General features: G+C 45.0%; 1 protein-coding gene across 1 annotated transcript; it reads left to right on the plus strand.

Moving 5' to 3' along the window:
- Positions 1-958: 958 nt before the first annotated feature.
- LOC148861481 (cyanidin 3-O-glucoside 7-O-glucosyltransferase (acyl-glucose)-like) lies at positions 959-18,020 on the plus strand. Its single transcript, XM_088984146.1, has 12 exons — positions 959-1,520; positions 1,614-1,677; positions 1,792-1,850; positions 3,808-3,883; positions 3,983-4,054; positions 4,476-4,563; positions 4,642-4,897; positions 16,465-16,580; positions 16,677-16,897; positions 17,020-17,103; positions 17,474-17,564; positions 17,652-18,020. The coding sequence occupies exons 1-12, from the start codon at positions 1,242-1,244 to the stop codon at positions 17,875-17,877; spliced, it is 1,632 nt and encodes a 543-aa protein (XP_088840272.1). The 5' UTR covers positions 959-1,241; the 3' UTR covers positions 17,878-18,020.
- Positions 18,021-18,695: the final 675 nt, after the last annotated feature.

The following is an 18,695-nucleotide window of genomic DNA, read 5'->3' on the forward strand; positions in this document are numbered from 1 at the left end:
AATTAAAAGGTCAAAATCGAAATTGCGGAACTAATGGGGTGTTCACGATGATGATGATGATTCATCGAGTTCATATAATTATTCCCATCAGTTTTGATAAATTATCATCATATGAACTTAATGGTGGTGCTCACGATATATAAAAGCAAAATAAATAACATCTCATCAGTTCCGATCTAAAAAATTAAATAAATACGTGGATACTTTCTTGACGGTTTTTGAATAGTTGATTTTTGAAGACGAGAAAAATAGAAAAATAGGGACAACCCAACTGAGAGCAGCCGCTTGGGACCAAGAAAAAAAACATTTGCCATTGTGTTTTGAATCAGTTCATATTTTTGAGAGCACTAGTAAACATGTATGTGCATTTGCACGTGACAATATCTTCAAGGCAAAACTATTTACAATTCATGGACAGTTTCTTAACTGTTATAAGTAGACAGTTTTTGAATAGTTATAAGTGGATAGTTTCTTAACTGTTATAAGTGATCAGTTTTTGGAGTGAGAGTAAATGATATATATGCCATTTTTTATGCCCATTGTTACTTAAATAGAGGGTAAAAATGTCTAATGAAAAATCCAGAAAAATAGGGTTATTTGATCTTTTATTAGTAGTATAGATTTGTCTTCAAAAACTCCACTATTCCTCTCCATCCAAATGGTCCAGAGAGCAGCCACTTTCTTATATACTTGCGGTTTAATTCAATAGCATTTTATGTTCTCTTTAGCCAAACTTGAATGAAGATAAGAAAAAACCCAAGCTTTTAACGTTTTAAAGAAAAGGATAAGATGATCTCAAAAAAAAAAAAAATGGAGAGCTATGAAGCAATCTTTTTACTTTTCTCGAGGGAAGAAGATAACTCATTTTTGTCCACTCAATTTCTCCTCTTTTGAGTCTGAGTTTAATTAGTTTTTTCTCTTACCAGAAAAAAAAAAGCTTTTGGTGGACAAATTAAATCTTCGTGTGAGATGGTTAATCGTTCAATTTGAAATGTTTCTGCCATATTGCCTGACTGCCCCCTTTAAAACAAATGTATCGAAAAGATAATGATGGAGAGTTGGAGACTTTTCAAACATTCAATCTCAATTGTGTTTTTTTGACATTATATATAAGACGACGACTGATTAATGTATTAGCCATTGTTATGAGCTTCAAAGTTCATGTTTTTTTAATTTCCTCGATGGGGATGGGCAATGAGGGAATTTGACACAAATTTTCATTATTCTTGTCTCATGCTGATATGCTTCTCTTGGCCTCAGTTGCTTCTATCCTCCCTTGTCTTTGTTTCTTACGTTTTTGTCACTCCATCTCCATTAATTTCTCCGTCTTTACTAGATCTCTTTATTTCTGTTCACAACGGCTCCAAAGGGATTGGTCGGAGATGTCGAGCCTTTCCTCATTACTTCTGCTGCAGCTGCTAGCTCTCGCAGTAGCACTTTTCGGCCAGAAGTCCCCCAAATTTAGTCGAGATGACTTCCCTTCCGACTTTGTTTTCGGCGCTGGAACTTCAGCTTATCAGGTGCGTTCAGTCGTACATCGATACTCTCTCTCTCTCTCTCTAGAGAATAAGATAAACAGATGAGTCGTTTAATGTGTGTGAGAAAGAATGCAGGTTGAAGGTGCGGCAGCAGAGGATGGAAGAACGCCCTCTCTGTGGGACGCTTTCACTCACGAAGGTTCAGTTTTTAAACTCCTGACGTATAAATAAATTATCGTATAAACCAGATCCAGTGTTCTACAGAGATTTGGATTGTAATTAATTCATGGTTTGATTGATGCGAATGTCTCAGGGAAGATGCCCGGTAACAGTACCGGTGATGTAGCTGCTGACGGATACCACAAGTACAAGGCAACAATCTCTCTATTTCTGATTTCTCTGTTAATTAATCTTTTGCTATAAACATGTAATTAAACCGTATATGTTATCATCCAGAACAGATCCGTCTAGGGGTATCAATTGGACCGGATTTGGTCCAATCCGATCCAGTTCAATGTGAATCCATTACAATTGGACCAGGTCTAATCCAACCCAATGAATATTTTGGAACCAGTCCAATTCAATGTATCGACCATTCAATCAGTTCTAAATTTGTTTTAATTTAGATTATTCCCGACCCAAACCTGATCCATTAACAAGTATATTCTTATCTTATATCAACGGACTAGATATTGGCTCAATCCAACCCAATCCAATATAACTTGGTCCAATTCAATACCAAGCACCATAATCAATTTGGACGGGTTGAATGGACCAACAAGACATATTGAATCCATCCAATCCATCCAAATTGATTTTGGTTTGGACAGAGTCCAACCCAAAACTGGTCCATTGACACCCCTAGATCCGTCCCAGAGGCTATAATTGTTAGTTTTAGAAGTCTATTGTCCATTAGATGTAGAATGGGTAGAAAAGAATTTTTCTTTACACTTTTACACAGGATGAAGTTATAGGCTGTGTTTGGTTCCGTGGGTGTTTATTGAAAAAATGCCACTACATCAGCACCACATAGGTGTTGGCATTTATTGCAGATGAAGCAAAATGAAACACTTGTTTGGTTTCATCATTTATCAAATAAATGGTAGAAAACTGAAATGGTTTGATTTTTGTGCATGGGGCATTTGGGAAAACGTCAAATTATTGTTTCCCCCAATGCCCCATTGTTTATTGAAACCAAATATTGATGTGACACACTTTAATGGATATTAATATGAGATAGAGTGTAAAAAACATTTAAAGTGAAACCCAACCAAACAACAAAAACATGAAACATTTAAAGTGAAAAAATATAAATAAACGTTTGAAGTGAAAAAATACAAATAAACGATCTATCCATAAATGCCTATGGAACTAAATACATATGTAATTGAAAAATTGAAATTAAGGGAATTTTTTCCTACTTTTGCTGCAACTAAGTGATATACAAGGCTACAAGGCCCAATCAAATTGGACCACATGACTGATGTCTCACCTAATTGTCTTAACAACCATGGCTGCACTGAATTTGATGGAAGTGGTTGGGCCCGAGACAAAATCATGCATAGTGGGCTGGGCAACCTATCATTGGGAAGTCATAACCCAGACTAAACTTAGGTAAGACCATGATGTGAAACTAAAGGGTTATCCGTGGTCAAATTTGACTGTATTTGCAGCAGATGTGATCTCTCCTAGTCAGGTTAGAGTTGTTGTATAAAGAAAACACTATTACACTAATGAGTATCGGTGTAAATTGGACTGGATTTGGTCAAATCTGATATAGTCCTATATGAATCCATTATAGATGGATCAAGTCCAATTCAATCAAATGAATATTTTGGACCATTTTGGACTGGTCCAGTTCAATGTCTGTTCAAATTGATTTTAATTTAGATTGATTGCAACTCAAATTTGTTCCATTGACACCTGTATTCTTATCTTCTATGAATGGACTAGATATGGATTCAATCGGACCCAATCCAATATAAATCCATTATGGAAGGGCCAGGCGCAATCCAATCCAATAAATGTTTTGGACCATTAAATCTAGACTGGTCCAATTCAATGTGTCTTATTGGTCCGTCCAATCCATCCAAAATTATTTTGATTTGGATGGGGTCCAACCCAAAACCGGTCCATTAACACCCTTACTAATGAGGCCAATGCTCTAGAGGGTAATCCTGTACCAGATGCTCTCCTCTCCTAGCAACATAAATAAGAAGCATGCAAAGCTGATCTACAACTCTCTTTCCTGAATAAACTTGCCTATATTGCTCTTCTTTGCACTCTTAAGCAATCTCAGGCTCTCTTACTCACCCTGCAAGTGTTTCAGGAAGATGTCAAGATCATGAGTGACATAGGTCTTGAAGGCTACAGGTTCTCCATATCATGGTCCAGAGTCCTCCCAAGTATGAGAACTAAAGGCTTGCATTTCTTACTTCACAGTAGTATAGCTATCTTGTGTAATATAAATAACAATTTGTTGTGTTTCACTTTACTGGTGGCAGATGGTAGGGGAACCGTTAATCCAAAGGGCCTTGATTACTACAACAATTTGATCAATGAACTGGTCACCCATGGTAAGCTGTGGTAAAGGAAACTCTTTAACACTACACACTAGACACTACATAGAGGCTGTGGTCGTGGGCTTAAACTGGTAAATGAAGCTCTTTTAAAGGCCCAACCTTTATTCAGTTCTGGGCCTCAACTTGTATATATTTATACTTTTAACCCAATAATCTAGCTGCTTGTGATTAGACCTGTTCACGGGCTGGGCTTCGGGTCTGACTTACACTACATTGAGCTCAGACTTCGGGCCAGGCCCTATTTAAATTTTGACGAAAGCTAAGCCAAGCCCAGCCCATGAACAGGTCTACATGTGATATATCAAAAAAGGCTCTGGCAGAACATGATTCTACTTGCTGATCTCCCTGCTAATCAGAATCATATCTATCATTTCTCTGGTTCTTTCCTCCTTTTTTTTTTTTTTTGACAAAATAGGGATTGAACCACATGTCACACTCTTTCATTTGGATTTCCCCAAAGTGCTTGAAGATGAATATGGAGGATGGCTAAGCCCAAAGATTGTGTAATTCAATAACCTTCCCTTGTGATATTTGAGATCCCCACAAATCCATAACATGGGGTTTTCTTTGGTTTGAGTCAGGGAGGACTTCACAGCATATGCAGATGTTTGCTTTAGAGAGTTCGGTGAAAGGGTGTCCCACTGGACCACCATCAATGAGCCCAATGTGCTAGACCTCTCAGCCTATAACTCAGGAACATTTCCACCTCATCGATGTTCTCCTCCGGGCGGTTTCAACTGCACGGCCGGCAACTCCTCGGTGGAGCCTTACACTGTAATGCATCATTTTCTACTGGCACATGCCTCTGCTGCTGCGTTGTACCGAGAAAAATACCAAGTAAGTCCCTCTTGTTCTTTGTCACCTCTGAAGCTTAATTGGGCCAAGCATACGGGTGCAAATGAACTGCATCATGACCCGATCTGAATTTGATACCAATTCCTATGGCTGTATTTGGAAACAATGCAAATAAGTATGGATGTAAATATGTAGAGTGTAAAACGGTCCATATAAATTGCAAAGTTGGATTAGTTTTGCACCGATAAATTTACCTTCTTACCAAATAGACTTTTAGTTGTAATAGATGCAAACATGAATTCCAATAAAGCATGTCTTTTTTTATCAAATGCCCACTTGAATGCAAATTTACTTTTTTTTATTGATGTACTTTTACATCTTATTATCAATATAAATATGCATTAGAAATAGTGGTGGCAATTGGGTGGGTTGGGTTGGTTTTGGTTTGGGTCGAGCTTCAACCCAACCCATCTAACCCACCAACCCATTAATGACCCAATTATATAAAATTAAATGGGTTGGGTTCAACTGAAACCCGCTTTAACCCAATCCAACCCATCCAAACCCATTAATCTTATATTTATGTACTTAAAAAAAAACTAAATCTCTCTTGACAAATAAGTTGGTAGTTTATAAACAGTGATAAAAATCATTAATAACTTCCTCATACTTAGTCGGGGTCTTCACTAGTTAATAATTATATCTGTAGTGGTTAACCCAATGGTTATTGATGGAGGGAGATTTGGCCCGACCCCTTGGCCATGCAACACGTGGAAGCAACCGAGAGTGACTTGGTAGAAGCGCCAGTTCGACATGGCAGCGGGCCCATAAACTGACCTCTGAGAAAAGGAGTCCCGAGCTCCCCCCAAAAAAAGGAACCCACAACCTGAGCTCTCCCTTGGAGGTCCTGAGCCTTACAAGGAGTGCAAAGGGCAAAAACCCGAGCTGACCCACCCCGGGGTAGTTCGGGCCACACTTCTATCCGGACTCAAGACTTTACATCACACACCACTTCGGCTCCAAGTCGCCTGACTGAACAACCGTACTTGACGCCCAGGAAGCCCGTACATGGAGGCGGCGCACTTGACTGATTAGGGGTCCGACACATGACAGCCGCCCTCCAACGGCCACCTGCCACCGCCATCTCAGACGTGGCAGAGACGACCCTGACAAGGACAATGGCGGTTATGACACCCGAACTAACAACTGGCAGAGGTTATACACCCGAACTGACAACTGACAGAGGTTATGACACCCGAACTGGCAACTGGCAGAGGTTATGACACCCAAACTGGCGTCTAGCAGGGATGATGACACCCGATCTGGCGAAGGTGATGATGCCCGATCTGGCAGGGGTATGGGAGTGAGTGTACAGGGTGATTATAAAAAGGCCCCCATCTCCCAAAGGAGGTAAGTGATATTTTGTGCTTTCTGGTCTTGAAGTCTCTCATTTTCCCTTGCCTTCTCTAGAGCACTAACTTGAGCTTTGGAGTGTTCCAACCGGGTTCCTCCCCGAAAGTCTCCAATTTCTTCCTTGTTTTAGGCATCTTCGGCTCTATCAAAGGCAAGGTGACCGGCAGCTAGGACTGACCGGATTGTGCATCATCATTTGACGCCGTTTGTGGGAAGACTTCAAAAAGCCTCCCCTAACCTTTAACTCTTTCTCTCTCAAAGAAACTTTAGCTTCCATGGCTTCCTCTAGCAGTAACAGGCATAATGCCGACTTGAATGTTGTAGGGGAACACCCTCAGCTCGCCACTATATGTATCGGATAGTTCACCGTCCCCCTCTCGATGGACGGAATCCCGAGCCTCAATGCGCCGAGTGCGGTGGCACCTGTGAATGTTCCCCTTCCCCCTATCGAGACAACTCCCTCTGGCGACTAGCCAAAACTAGCTTGATAACTTGCTGCAGTGCATGTGGGCAATGCAAGCCCAAATGTAGCAGTTCCAACAACATCAGCAAGTACTACACCACATTTTCCAGCATCACTACCAACAGTAGTTCCCCCAATTGACTTTGAACCAACCATAACTCCCACCTCGGCACCCTGCTCCGAAGTCAGTCAAACCCTCCCCTCAAGGCAGGTGCCTTCACCGAGGGGAAGCCTCCCAACTTCAGAACCCCTCCAGGAGCCAGGCTCTCTAAGTTTGAGCTCCCACTCGCAGAGAACCAATTCGGCATCCTGGCTGCGGACTACCAATAGTCCGGGCCAATCGAGCTCGGCAACACCGAGGCAAGTAGCGCCAATACCAGGCCTTCTAAGCACCAGCGAAGATGCCGACGAAGTCGCTGAACTACCACCCACATCCTGCCCAAGCTCCGAGGTAAAGAAGAAACAAGCTCGGACGAGGTAAAAGTTGCCCCTATTCTTTCAATTCCTTCCCCCTGTCATCAGAACTCCTTGTGGTTCCCATGCCCAAAGATTTCAAACTCCCTCCCCTAGACAAGTATGATGGGTCCTTTGACCCCAATGACCACGTCGATGCTTTCTAGTCCCAAATGCACCTGGCTAGGGCTAGCGAGTCCTGCATGTGTATGGCCTTCACTACCACCTTCAGGGGAGTGGCCCGCACCTGGTATAGGAACCTAGCCCCCGGGTCGATAAGAAGCTGGACCCAATTCGCTCAAGTCTTCACCGCGCACTTCGTTACTAGCAAGCGGTGCCCCCAAACCGAGGAGAACCTCTTCGGAATAGTCTAGAGGGAAGGAGAGTCCATCCAGGGCTATATCAAATGGTTCAATGACGCGTGCTTGCAGATACCGTGCCTAGACCCCGCGGTACAGCTCACGGCAACCAAGAGGGGGGTGACACACAAGGAGTTCAGGTGGCACATGGTAGTCAACCAGCCCGCGATCGTAGCTGAATTCCTCAAGCTCGCAGACAAATTCATAAGAACAGAGGAAGAGATCAACCAAAGGACTGAAAGCGAGATCGAAAAAAGGAAGAGGGAAGGTGAACCCTCCAACCCAGATGACAAGAGGAAGAAAGACCCAACTCGGGGGACGAAGCCAAGCCTACCGTTCCGAGCTCCCTTAGCAGGTCGAACGGACTACACGCCCTTAAACGCGAAGCAGGCCGAGATCTTAATGACGATAAAAAATGCCCCGTACGTGAAATAGCCACTTTGTCTTAAGGGAAACCTGAATGAGAGGAATAAAAACTTGTACTGCAGTTTCCATAGAGACCACGATCATAGCACCGAACATTGTAATAATTTCCGCGACGAGATAGAAGAACTTATCCATCGCGGGTACCTAAGAAATTTTGTATAGCATAATAATAATAACAATAATAGTAATAAGACAGGTTGGCAGGGAGAGCACAACAGAGATGCTCCCGAGTCCAGCAGCCGGCCAACCGAATCGCAGAAGTAGCCCCCGGAGGAAATACCAGTTCGGGGAACAATCCACGTGATCGTTGGAGGATCGATCGTAGCAGGATGCACCTCGGTAGCAGCTCGGGCATCAACCCGGGAAGCCGCTAGAGAAGAACAAAATCCCTCAAAGCGGCCTAGGATGGAAGACCCCATATTCTTCACCGAAGACGATGTGCACGGGGTCCACTACCCCCACGATGACGCACTTGTCATAAAGGTGAAGATCAACGACTTCGAAGTCCGGCGCATACTCGTTGACTCCGGTAGTTTGGTAGACATCCTTTTTAAAGTGGCATTCGACTAACTCCAGTTCCGAGAGAGTGATTTGAAGCCCACGAACACCCCACTGGTTGGCTTCAGCGGAGAGGAGGTCAGACCCTTGGGAAAGGTCACAGTACCTGTGGAAGTCGGCATGTGGCCTAGTACGGTAAGACTCAGGCACGAGTTCTTAGTGGTTGCAACCCCCTCCCCATACAATGCCATAGTAGGTCGACTGATCCCCCACGCTTTAAAGGCCGTGGCATCCACTTACTATTTAACTATGAAGTTCCCCACGGATTTCGGCATTGGGGTAGTACGGGGCGACCAGCTCGAGTCCCACAAGTGCTACGTCGCCACCCTCAAGGGAAAGGCCAAGTTAACCAGCGACCTCGAACTAGAGCGACCAGTGGAACAGAGCGAGGAGCGAGCTACACCCACGGAGGAAACTGTTCCCATCCCTGTCTCGGCAGAGGACCCAACCAAATCACTTCAGGTCGGTGCTTCCTTGGAGGAGCCCTTACGATCTGAACTGGTACGCTTCTTACTCAGTTACTTAGATGTTTTTGCTTGGTCCGCGGCATAAATGCCCGGCATAGACCCTAAGCTCAATACTAACCTTGTAGTTAGACCCCTTAGATAGAAGAAACGCAACTTAGCGCCAGAACGCTGGAGGGCGGTCGATGAGGAGGTCGAGAAGCTCATCGCAATAGAGTTCATAAGGGAAGTTCATTACCCGAGCTAGGTAGCCAACCCGGTTATGGTAAAAAAAGGCAAACGGCAAGTGGCACATGTGCGTCGACTACACCGACCTGAACCGAGCTTGCCAAAAAGACAGCTTCCCCCTCCCCAGGATTGACTGCCTAGTGGACGCGACATCGGGACACGAGTTGCTAGGCTTCCTGGATGCCTACTCGGGCTACAACCAAATTAGGATGGACCCAGCCGATGAGGAAAAAACCACCTTCGTAATCGAGTTCGGCCCATACTGCTACAAGGTTATGCCCTTCGGACTGAAAAATGCTGAGGCAACCTTTCAAAGGCTTGTGAATAAGCTGTTTCAACCCTTAACTGACACAAAGATAGAATGTTATGTAGACGACATGGTCGTCAAGACACAATTTTTGCATAAATTGATACAAGATTTGCATTCTATCTTTCAAATTCTACGTCAATTTAACATGAAACTGAACCCAAATAAGTGTGTCTTCGATGTCACAACGGGTAAGTTCCTAGGATATATCATCAATCGACGCAGTATTGAGGCCAACCCGGACAAGATAAAAGCCATCCTAGATATGAGACCACCCCAAAAAGTGAAAGAGATTTAGAGGCTAAACGGCATAATATATGCTTTAAGTCGTTTCATGTCTAAGTCAGTAGACCGTTGCTTGCCCTTCTTCAAGACAATAAAAGGCAAAGGGTTCGAGTGGAACCCGAAATGCTAGCTTGCATTTGACGAGCTCAAGAAATACCTCGCCAGTATCCCAGTGTTGACCCGACCCGAAGAGGGCGATGTTTTAGAACTGTACCTCTCGGCAAGCGACGAAGTGGTCAGTTTGGTACTAATAAAGGAAGCAGATCGGGTCCAACGACCCATCTACTATGTTAGTAAAATATTGCAGGGAGAAGAAACAAGATATCTGGAGATAGAAAAGCTAGCCTATGCATTGGTCATTGCGGCCCGCAAACTCCATCCGTATTTCCAAGCCCATACCATCATCGTCCTCACCGACAAACCCTTGAGGCAAGTATTACTCAGGCCTGAGGTCTCTAGTCGATTGATGAAGTGGGCCATCGAAATCAGTGAGTACGATCTCCAGTACAAACCACGAACCGCTACCAAAGCTCAAGCCTTGGCGGATTTTGTTGCAGAATGCATGTTCAGCTCTGAGGTCCTCAACTCGATTGAGCACGAGGCTCCCAGTTCGGGTGAGCTCGGAGCTCCCAGGCCGGTTGAGTTCGAGCCCCGTGAGGTCGCACCCAATTCGGTATCTCTCTTGGTTAGGCCGAACGCAAACTGGGATGAAGAGCCCTGGATCCTTCACGTAGATGGCTCCTCAAATCAGTAGGGCAGTGGAGCCGGTGTATTCTCCACGGTCCGAGTGGCACGAAACTGGAGTACGCGCTACACTTCGAGTTTGCGACATCCAATAATGAGGCAGAATACGAGGCGTTGATAGCCGAGCTAGCTCTGGCACAAGAGGTAAAGGCAAAACACATAGTTATTTGGAGCGATTCCCAGTTTGTGGTCAACCGAGTTACAGGGGAATACGAAGCCTGCGAGCCAACTATGATCGCCTACTTGGAAAAGGTAAAAGAGGTTCTGCTTAGCTTCCAGTCACACTTCTTCAAGCAAATCCCGAGGTCAGAGAACGCTGAGGCCGATGCCCTGTCCCGGCTAGCCAACACTAGTGACAACACCATGAGAACTGTGTACATAGAGGACTTACCTCGGCCTAGAATTCTCTGGGGGGCAGAGGAGGTCACTCCTGTCGCCCAAGCAGAACTGAGCTGGATTGATCCATTCGCGAGCTTCCTGCTACATGGAACCCTCCCTGCAGACCGCAACGCCGCTAGGAGGGTAGAGCGCTAGACAGCCAAATACGTCATGATAGACGGACGATTGTATCAATGATCCTACACGCTCCCCTACCTGCGCTGCTTGCGACCTCCCAAAGCTGTGCTCGTACTCCACGACATTCATGAAGGCCTATGTGGCGGACACCTGGGAGGCAGGGCCGTCGCCTAGGAAGCACTAGATAGGGGTACTATTGGCCAACAATGAAAGCAGACGCCGTCGGGCTAGTCAGGAAGTGCGAGAAGTGCCAAAAGCACGCCAATATTCACCACCAACCCGCCGCCGACCTCAAGTACCTCACTAGCCCGTGGCCCTTTGCACAATGGGGTATCGACCTACTCGGGCCATTCCCACCAGCAACAGGAAGAAGAAAGTTCCTAGTAGTGGCAATAGACTACTTCACCAAGTGGATTGAAGCTGAAACTCTCATAACCATCACAGCTCGAAACGTCCAAAACTTCTTATGGAAGAACATAGTGTGTCGCTTCGGGCTACCTCGGGTGCTGATCTCTAACAATGGCAAGAAGTTCGAGGACATCAAATTCCAAGAGTGGTGCCAAGACATGGGGAGCCGACAAAACTTCACGTCGGTTGCGCACCCACAAGCAAGCGGTTAGGCAGAAGTCACGAACAGAGATATCCTCCACGGATTGAAAGCCTGGCTAGACCGAGCTAAGGGGTTATGGGCATATGAGCTTCGCAGCGTCCTATGGGCATACCGAACTACAGAAAAGACCGCCACTGGAGAAACTCCCATCAACCTCACCTATGGCCCGGAGGCAGTCATCCCAGCCGAAATCAAAATCCCCTCACTTCGGTTGGAAGCATACAACGACAATACTAATAACGATGAGCTACGTACCAACCTCGACCTACTTGACGAGGTGAGGGACCTCGCGTACATCAGGACTGTGGCGTACCAGCAAAGGGTAGCTCGGTACTACAACGCCAGAGTTAATAAACAAAACTTTCGCGTCGTCGACCTGGTTCTTCGCAAGGTCATGGTACCTGAGCCCGACGTTGACAAAGTCGGGCTGAATTGGGAAGGACCCTACAGAGTAAAGAGAGTACTCGGGGGAGCATACGAGCTCGAGACCCTAGAGGGTAAACAGATACCCTGGGCATGGAACATCGTCAACTTAAGATGATTTTACTTATAGATTATCAAACTAAGCAGGCCATGAGCCACTACCAGAGCCTAAGGGCCGGAATGCTGAGCTAACAAGGATCTCGGCACCCTAAGGGCCAGAATGCCGAGCTAACAAGGACCTCGGCACCCTAAGGGCTAGATTTCCGAGCTAAAGATGACCTCGGCACCTCATCAACGAAGCAAGCTACATGAGCATGGATCCCGAGGTGCGTAGCCCAGGGCTCAATTCAGCTTAACTAACCCGGACGAAGGACAGGTCGGGCGTATAGCCTTACTATGTTAACTTGCCTCGGGGCCTAAGTCTAGTAGTTCGGCAACATAGTTAGCTCGGAGAAAAAAGAAAATAACTGCCCAACACTTTGCCAAAAAAGGGAAACTATTCATTGCAAAATAATCTTGTTTACACTTCATCCAAAAAACAAAAAAAATAAAACAAAAAACACAAACGAGCTCACAAGCCCGGAGGTACATCTTCCTCGCCTTCAGAAGGGACTTTGACAATACCCGAAGGTCCCGCTTCATCTTCAGAATCTGCATCATCATCAGCTGCAGCAGCCATTTTTGGAGTGATGCGCGGAGTGGTTATGGCATTAATGTCGAGCTCGGGGTATATGTTCCTTATCATCCATCGGCTCAACTTGAAACCCCTTCTGTACGAGACCACCATCATGTTGTCAAAGTGCGGTGAAGCGATGTAATCCTCGACGGCTTTCAACTTCGCCTCCTCAACGGCCTGAGAGAAGATCTCAGTCTTCTCCCTAATATCATCCTGAAGGTACTGGACCTGATGCTCCAGGTCCAACTTCAGGTCCGCCATGTGTCTCACCACCAATCCTAAGGCCTCTTTGTCCCTCCGAGACCTTGTTAGCTCGACTCGCATAGCATGGGAAGCTGCTTCGGTAGCTTGCTCTCACTTCAAAAATCTACTTCGACTTACCACCATGGTGTGAGAAGCAGCACACACACATATGAGATTCGAAGGAAGATCGGCCCATGCCGCGACCTCCTCAGGGCAAACAACCTTCTTACTTTTTCGAAGAGCGTAGCTCAGCGTCAGCATGCTCCCAACCTCATCCTGACTTCTTGAGCCTGAAGGCACAACTTGGGTATAAGCAGTATCGACATAGGGGACCCCTGCCGCTTTTTGAAATGGAGGGGCCACCTCGGGATCCCCAAGAGGCTCCATTCTTGTTGCCTTGGGCTCCACAACCCAGGAAGGATCGACACGGACCCGCTTAGCAGCTCGCTTCCTCCTCCTCATACTATCAAACAAGTTCGCGCCTCGAGTCTTCTCTGCCTCCATAGCACCTGCAAAAAGGAGCTCGGCGTCAAAAGACGGGAATAAAAACAAAGCAAAAGCAAGCCTCTGAGCAAGAAACCTACCCGAACTCAGACCGTCCTGAATAAGCTTGGCCTCCGTCAGGTAGACTTCGCATTTGTGTCCAAGCCGGGCCCAATCCTGGAGGCCCTTCACCGTTTCTTCATCTAATGTGGCACAGGGGTCAGGAACAACCAATCCCCACTCGATAGGAAACAACCATCCCATGGCACTTCGAACCATGAAGTAGTCCCGCTTCCATGCCGGGACTTATTTGGAAGATCATGCAAGAGATTGAACCTCAGACGAGGTGACAAGTAGTAGGCCCGCCTATGCCCAGGTAGGGGATCCGCTTGTTTCTTGAGCATAAGGATGGCGGAAAAGATTTCCAGGTCCAAGGGAAGGCAGTGTTTGCAACAAAGGGAGATGGTCCCGACAAAGTTGCGGATGGAGTTTGGGTGGAGTTGACCGACAGTAACGTTGAAGTGGTTCATGACCTCGACGATAAGGGGGTGGAAGGGAAGGCGCAGCCCGGCAATGAGCTGCTCCCGGAATATCACAATCTCGTCCGGACCGTGCTCCCAAGGGAAGTCGCCCGAGGGTAAAATATAAGTATACTCCTCGGGCAGGTTATATTGAGCGATCAAAGACCGAAGTCTCTTGGGCGTCAGAGTGGAAGGCCTGAACTTATCTGGCATCCGAACTCAATGGGAGGTGGATGCCAAACTACCCGAGGTAACTCGGCCCACGGGCTCGAACTCGAGCTCTTCCTCGAGCTCTACCTCTGGCACTTCCTCGGACTCGCTTAGGCTGTCAGTGCCAACAGCCTGGTTCATGGACCCAGCATCTGACCCCCCTAGAAGGCTATCTAAACTACCCGAACTAGACATTGAAGCGAAAAGAAGGCTGAGGACTCACTGGGGAAAAGCTACCAGACTATGGGGAGTGACACGAGCTGACAACCTTGGACGCGAGCTCAAGAAATGAATGCTAAAGAATGGTGAAGGAAAGTGACCAGGGCCCCCCCACTATTTATAGCCACTATACTCGCGCATCAACGACCAAGATCAAAACCATCCAACGGCTCCCCACAAAACCGGCTGTGTGCCCCTTGAGGAGAAGTCAATTTAGTGCGCATTTTCGACATTTTAAAATTTAAAATTGTCTTGCGTCCACGCGTGAGCTGTACGCAACCTGGGGTTGACACCTGGTCGAACAAAGCCAGCCCTGATCGGGCCAAAAACACAAGCAGATCAGACTGGAGAAGCTCCAAACCAAGGTGAAAGCATCACGAGGCAAATCCACCCGTCATCTCGTGAACTCCCCACACCGGGTCAGGACCCCGAGCACGAGGAGTGGGGGGCAATTGATGGAGGGAGATTTGGCCCGACCCTTGGCCACGTGACACGTGGAAGCAACCGAGAGTGACCTGGCAGAAGTGCCAGCTCGGCACGACAACAGGCCCACAAACCGAGCTCCGAGAAAAGGAGTCCCAAGCTCCCCCCCGAAAAAAGGAACCCACGACCCGAGCTCCTCAAGGAAGCACACGAGCTCTCCCTTGGAGGTCTTGAGCCTTATAAGGAGCGCAAAGGGCAAAAACCTGAGCTGACCCACCCCGGGGCAGTTCGGGCCACACTTCTATCCGAACTCAAGACTTCACCTCGTACACCACTTCGGCTCCAAGTCGCCTGACTGAACAACCGTACCTGACGCCCAGGAAGCTCGTACACGGAGGCGGCGCGCCTGACTGATTAGGGGTCTGACACATGATAGCCACCCTCCAATGGCCACCTGCCACCGCCATCTCAGATGTGGCAGAGACGGCCCTGACAAGGACAGTTGCGGTTATGACACCCGAACTGGCAACTGGCAGAGGTTATGAAACCCGAACTGGCAACTGACAGAGGTTATGACACCCGAACTTGCGTTTGGCAGGGATGATGACACCTGATCTGGCGAAGGTGATGATGCCCGATCTGGCAGGGGTATGGGAGTGAATGTACCGGGTGATTATAAAAGGTCTTCATCTCCCAAAGAAGGAGGTAGGTGATATTTTGTATTTTCTGGTCTTGAAGTCTCTCATTTTCCCTTGCCTTCTCTAGAGCACTGACTTGAGCTTCGAAGTGTTCCAACTAGGTTCCTCCCCGGAAGTCTCCAATTTCTTCCTTGTTTCAGGCATCTTCGGCTCTGTCAAAGGCAAGGTGACCGGCAGCTAGGACCGACTGGATTGCGCATCATCAGTTATTCCCAACCCAACCCATTTAAATTGACCCAATGGGTAATCAACCCATTTCCAACTCGTCAAGTAAATAGGCAGGTTGGGTGGGTTAGATACTGAGTGGGTTGGGTGGGTTCAGTGGGTTGGGTAAAAAATTGCCACCCCTAATTGGAAAATGTGTTTTTTATCATTTGTCAATGCATAAATGTAATGTTGCCAAAGACAAGCAAAAGTGAACCAGAGTTCAAATTTACCCTGAATCGGGATTTACACTCCATTTTCATCGTTTCCAAACATAGCCTGTAGGATTTGTTTAAAAAACAGCTTGAACTCAGATCACCCCTATATATATATTGCATTTTTGCAATTTGTTTTTTATATTATTTATGTTTTTCTTAATAAAAAGATATGTATGCATATGATATAAATAATTGAAAAAAATGCTTGGATTTTTTAATAATTTGTTAAATTTACATACTTATGGGTAGTTAAATTGGATCGTATCAGATTTGGATATATGACATTTGATTTGAATTCAAATTGACTTTTGTAAGATCTGATCAGATTTAGATATACCCTGATTCCAATCCGATCCTATCCCTTTGCATCCCTACCCAAACATTGGTTTCATCAGATGTCATTTTCGTGTTTGGGAGGAGGGGAAGATAATTAATAAAGCCTCACTTATGGGGAGTTGTTTGCAGACCAAGAAGAAAGGTTGGATAGGATTGAATGTGTACTCTTTCGGGTGTAATCCTTTAACAAATTCAACAGCAGATGCTATAGCAACCCAAAGATCCCTAGATTTCCTGATTGGGTGGTAAGCAACAATATATCCAGTTTTCTTGATGAATTGCAGGCTGATGGTTTTTGGTGTCTGGCCTTCAAGTTGATTTGATTCCGAAAAGTATTGCAGGGTTGTCAATCCTTTGATGTTTGGAGACTACCCCGATATCTTGAAGAAGAGAGTTGGATCAAGGATCCCATCCTTCACTAGAACTGAAGTCCAACTTGTTAAAGGGTCATTCGATTTCATTGGCCTGAACCACTACTTCACAATTAACATCAAAGACGACTCTACCGATCCAGGGACCGGACCTCCAGACTTCAATAAAGACATGGGTGTAATGTTTTCAGGTTCCTTTCTTCATTTGCTCAAATTATGGCATTTCACTTGAGAATGCATCGATCTGTCTTCTAGTTAAGGTGCTTTACATAATCTGTGACTGTTCTGATCAGTGTCTGACGATGCATTGCAGCTTCTAGCTCATCTGGTCTACTGAAATTGCTTGAATACTTCAAGAACTATTATGGCAATCCCGCTGTCTATATTCAAGAAAATGGTATAATCCCTTATACATTCTCTTTTAAAATTGAAGCCTTGAGACATTTTATTAATACAATCATCAAATAAATGCCTCTAAGCTCACAAGAGGCATACACACAGAAGCAGCTTAAGCTGTTGGGTGAGGTCCCTGAATAGGTTTTTATGCTTTAATACGTCCCCTCTTGTAAAATTCCATTGGGCTTGGAGCATGGACAAACACAGGCCCACTGTAATGGGGCAACAGGAATCAAACACTAGACCACATGGTCAAACAGGCTCTTATATCATCTCAAAGAATCGTTTAACCTAAAAGCTTAAACTGTTAGACGAGGTTCCTGAATAGGTTTTTACTCTAACAGTAAGCCACAAATTGATTGCTTTATCAGGTTATGGGGGACCACGAAATGAGTCACTTAATGACACTGCAAGGATTGATTACTTGAGTGGGTTTATGGAAAGCATGCTTACTGCTATAAGGTAGAGGATGGGAAAGTCCTTCAGCATCACCCCAGAATAAGGGAAATGCTCTACTTTCAAGGGTTCTGAATTGTGTGTTCTCTGTAGGAATGGATCAAACGCCAAAGGATACTTCTTATGGTCATTCTTAGTTGTCTTTGAGCTTCTGGGTGGGTACATGACACGCTATGGGCTGGTCCACGTCGATTTTGATGACAAGGAGTTAAAGAGACAGCCCAAGTTATCGGCTCAATGGTACTCCGACTTCCTCAAGGGAAGAAAAAGCATGAACATAAAGAGCACAAGGGACACTTCCCATTCTTCTTCACATTAATTTATTTTTTGCATGTTTTTGTTGGATTTTAATGTCATTAGAGATTAAATCCAATGGGTGTTGGATTGATTAATTGCATAATAGAGCACGCTTACACTGTTACACATGCATATTGAAAAAAGGTTTTAAGGTTTCCACTAAAACTCTTTATTTTGATATGCTTTCTCTCTTTTAAATTTTCTCACATTGGAAAATTATTGAACTTGACTTAGGCTTTTAAATAAGAGCTTGTTTACACTCTGTAGAAGTATAAAGACTTGGTACGCAACCTACATGCACGCATGTGTGTGACACAATGAAGCGCTTTAGAGGCGCACTTTGCTCACACTCGCATGGTCCTCTAGATAAGACCATATTTTATACATAGAACTAGCAGGGACCCGTGCGATGCATGTGATTTATTAAGAGAAAGCTAAATAATAGAAAGTGTCATTGTTTTATATTTTTGACTTTTTAAATAATTGATAATTATTCATATTTTATATACTACTTTTAATAAAATTTTTATAATAAAAAAATAACAATAATTAATCTCAGTTAGTTATATTCATCAAACTAATGAAACTAACCAACCCGATCAACTCGACTCGAGTTAGTCAGCTTTCTAGCATTTTAGGTTAACTTTGGTTAAAAAATTTCCCATTTCAACCAATTTGGATCAGTTTTACTTTGGCCATTTGTAAATCGACCAAAACTGAATGACCTAACCATGGATATATATTAATATCTTATATTTTAAATATAATTTTTAATATGGAAAAGTGAGAATTTTCCCATATTTCTTAGTCTAAAATGCTTTATATCATAAATCTAAATTT

The sequence above is a fragment of the Nelumbo lutea genome, chromosome 4, assembly GCF_056320005.1.
Source record: "Nelumbo lutea isolate HS-2025 chromosome 4, American lotus-T2T, whole genome shotgun sequence".
NCBI lineage: Eukaryota > Viridiplantae > Streptophyta > Magnoliopsida > Proteales > Nelumbonaceae > Nelumbo > Nelumbo lutea.

What these genes read in the sequence shown, in the direction of transcription:
- LOC148861481 (XM_088984146.1), top strand. Translation starts at nt 1,242, where the DNA reads ATGCTTCTCTTGGCCTCAGTTGCTTCTATCCTCCCTTGTCTTTGTTTC. An exon ending in ACGGATACCACAAGTACAAG is followed by an intron (nt 1,851 to 3,807) that starts GCAACAATCTCT and finishes CAAGTGTTTCAG; the next exon opens with GAAGATGTCAAGATCATGAG. An exon ending in CAATGAACTGGTCACCCATG is followed by an intron (nt 4,055 to 4,475) that starts GTAAGCTGTGGT and finishes TTGACAAAATAG; the next exon opens with GGATTGAACCACATGTCACA.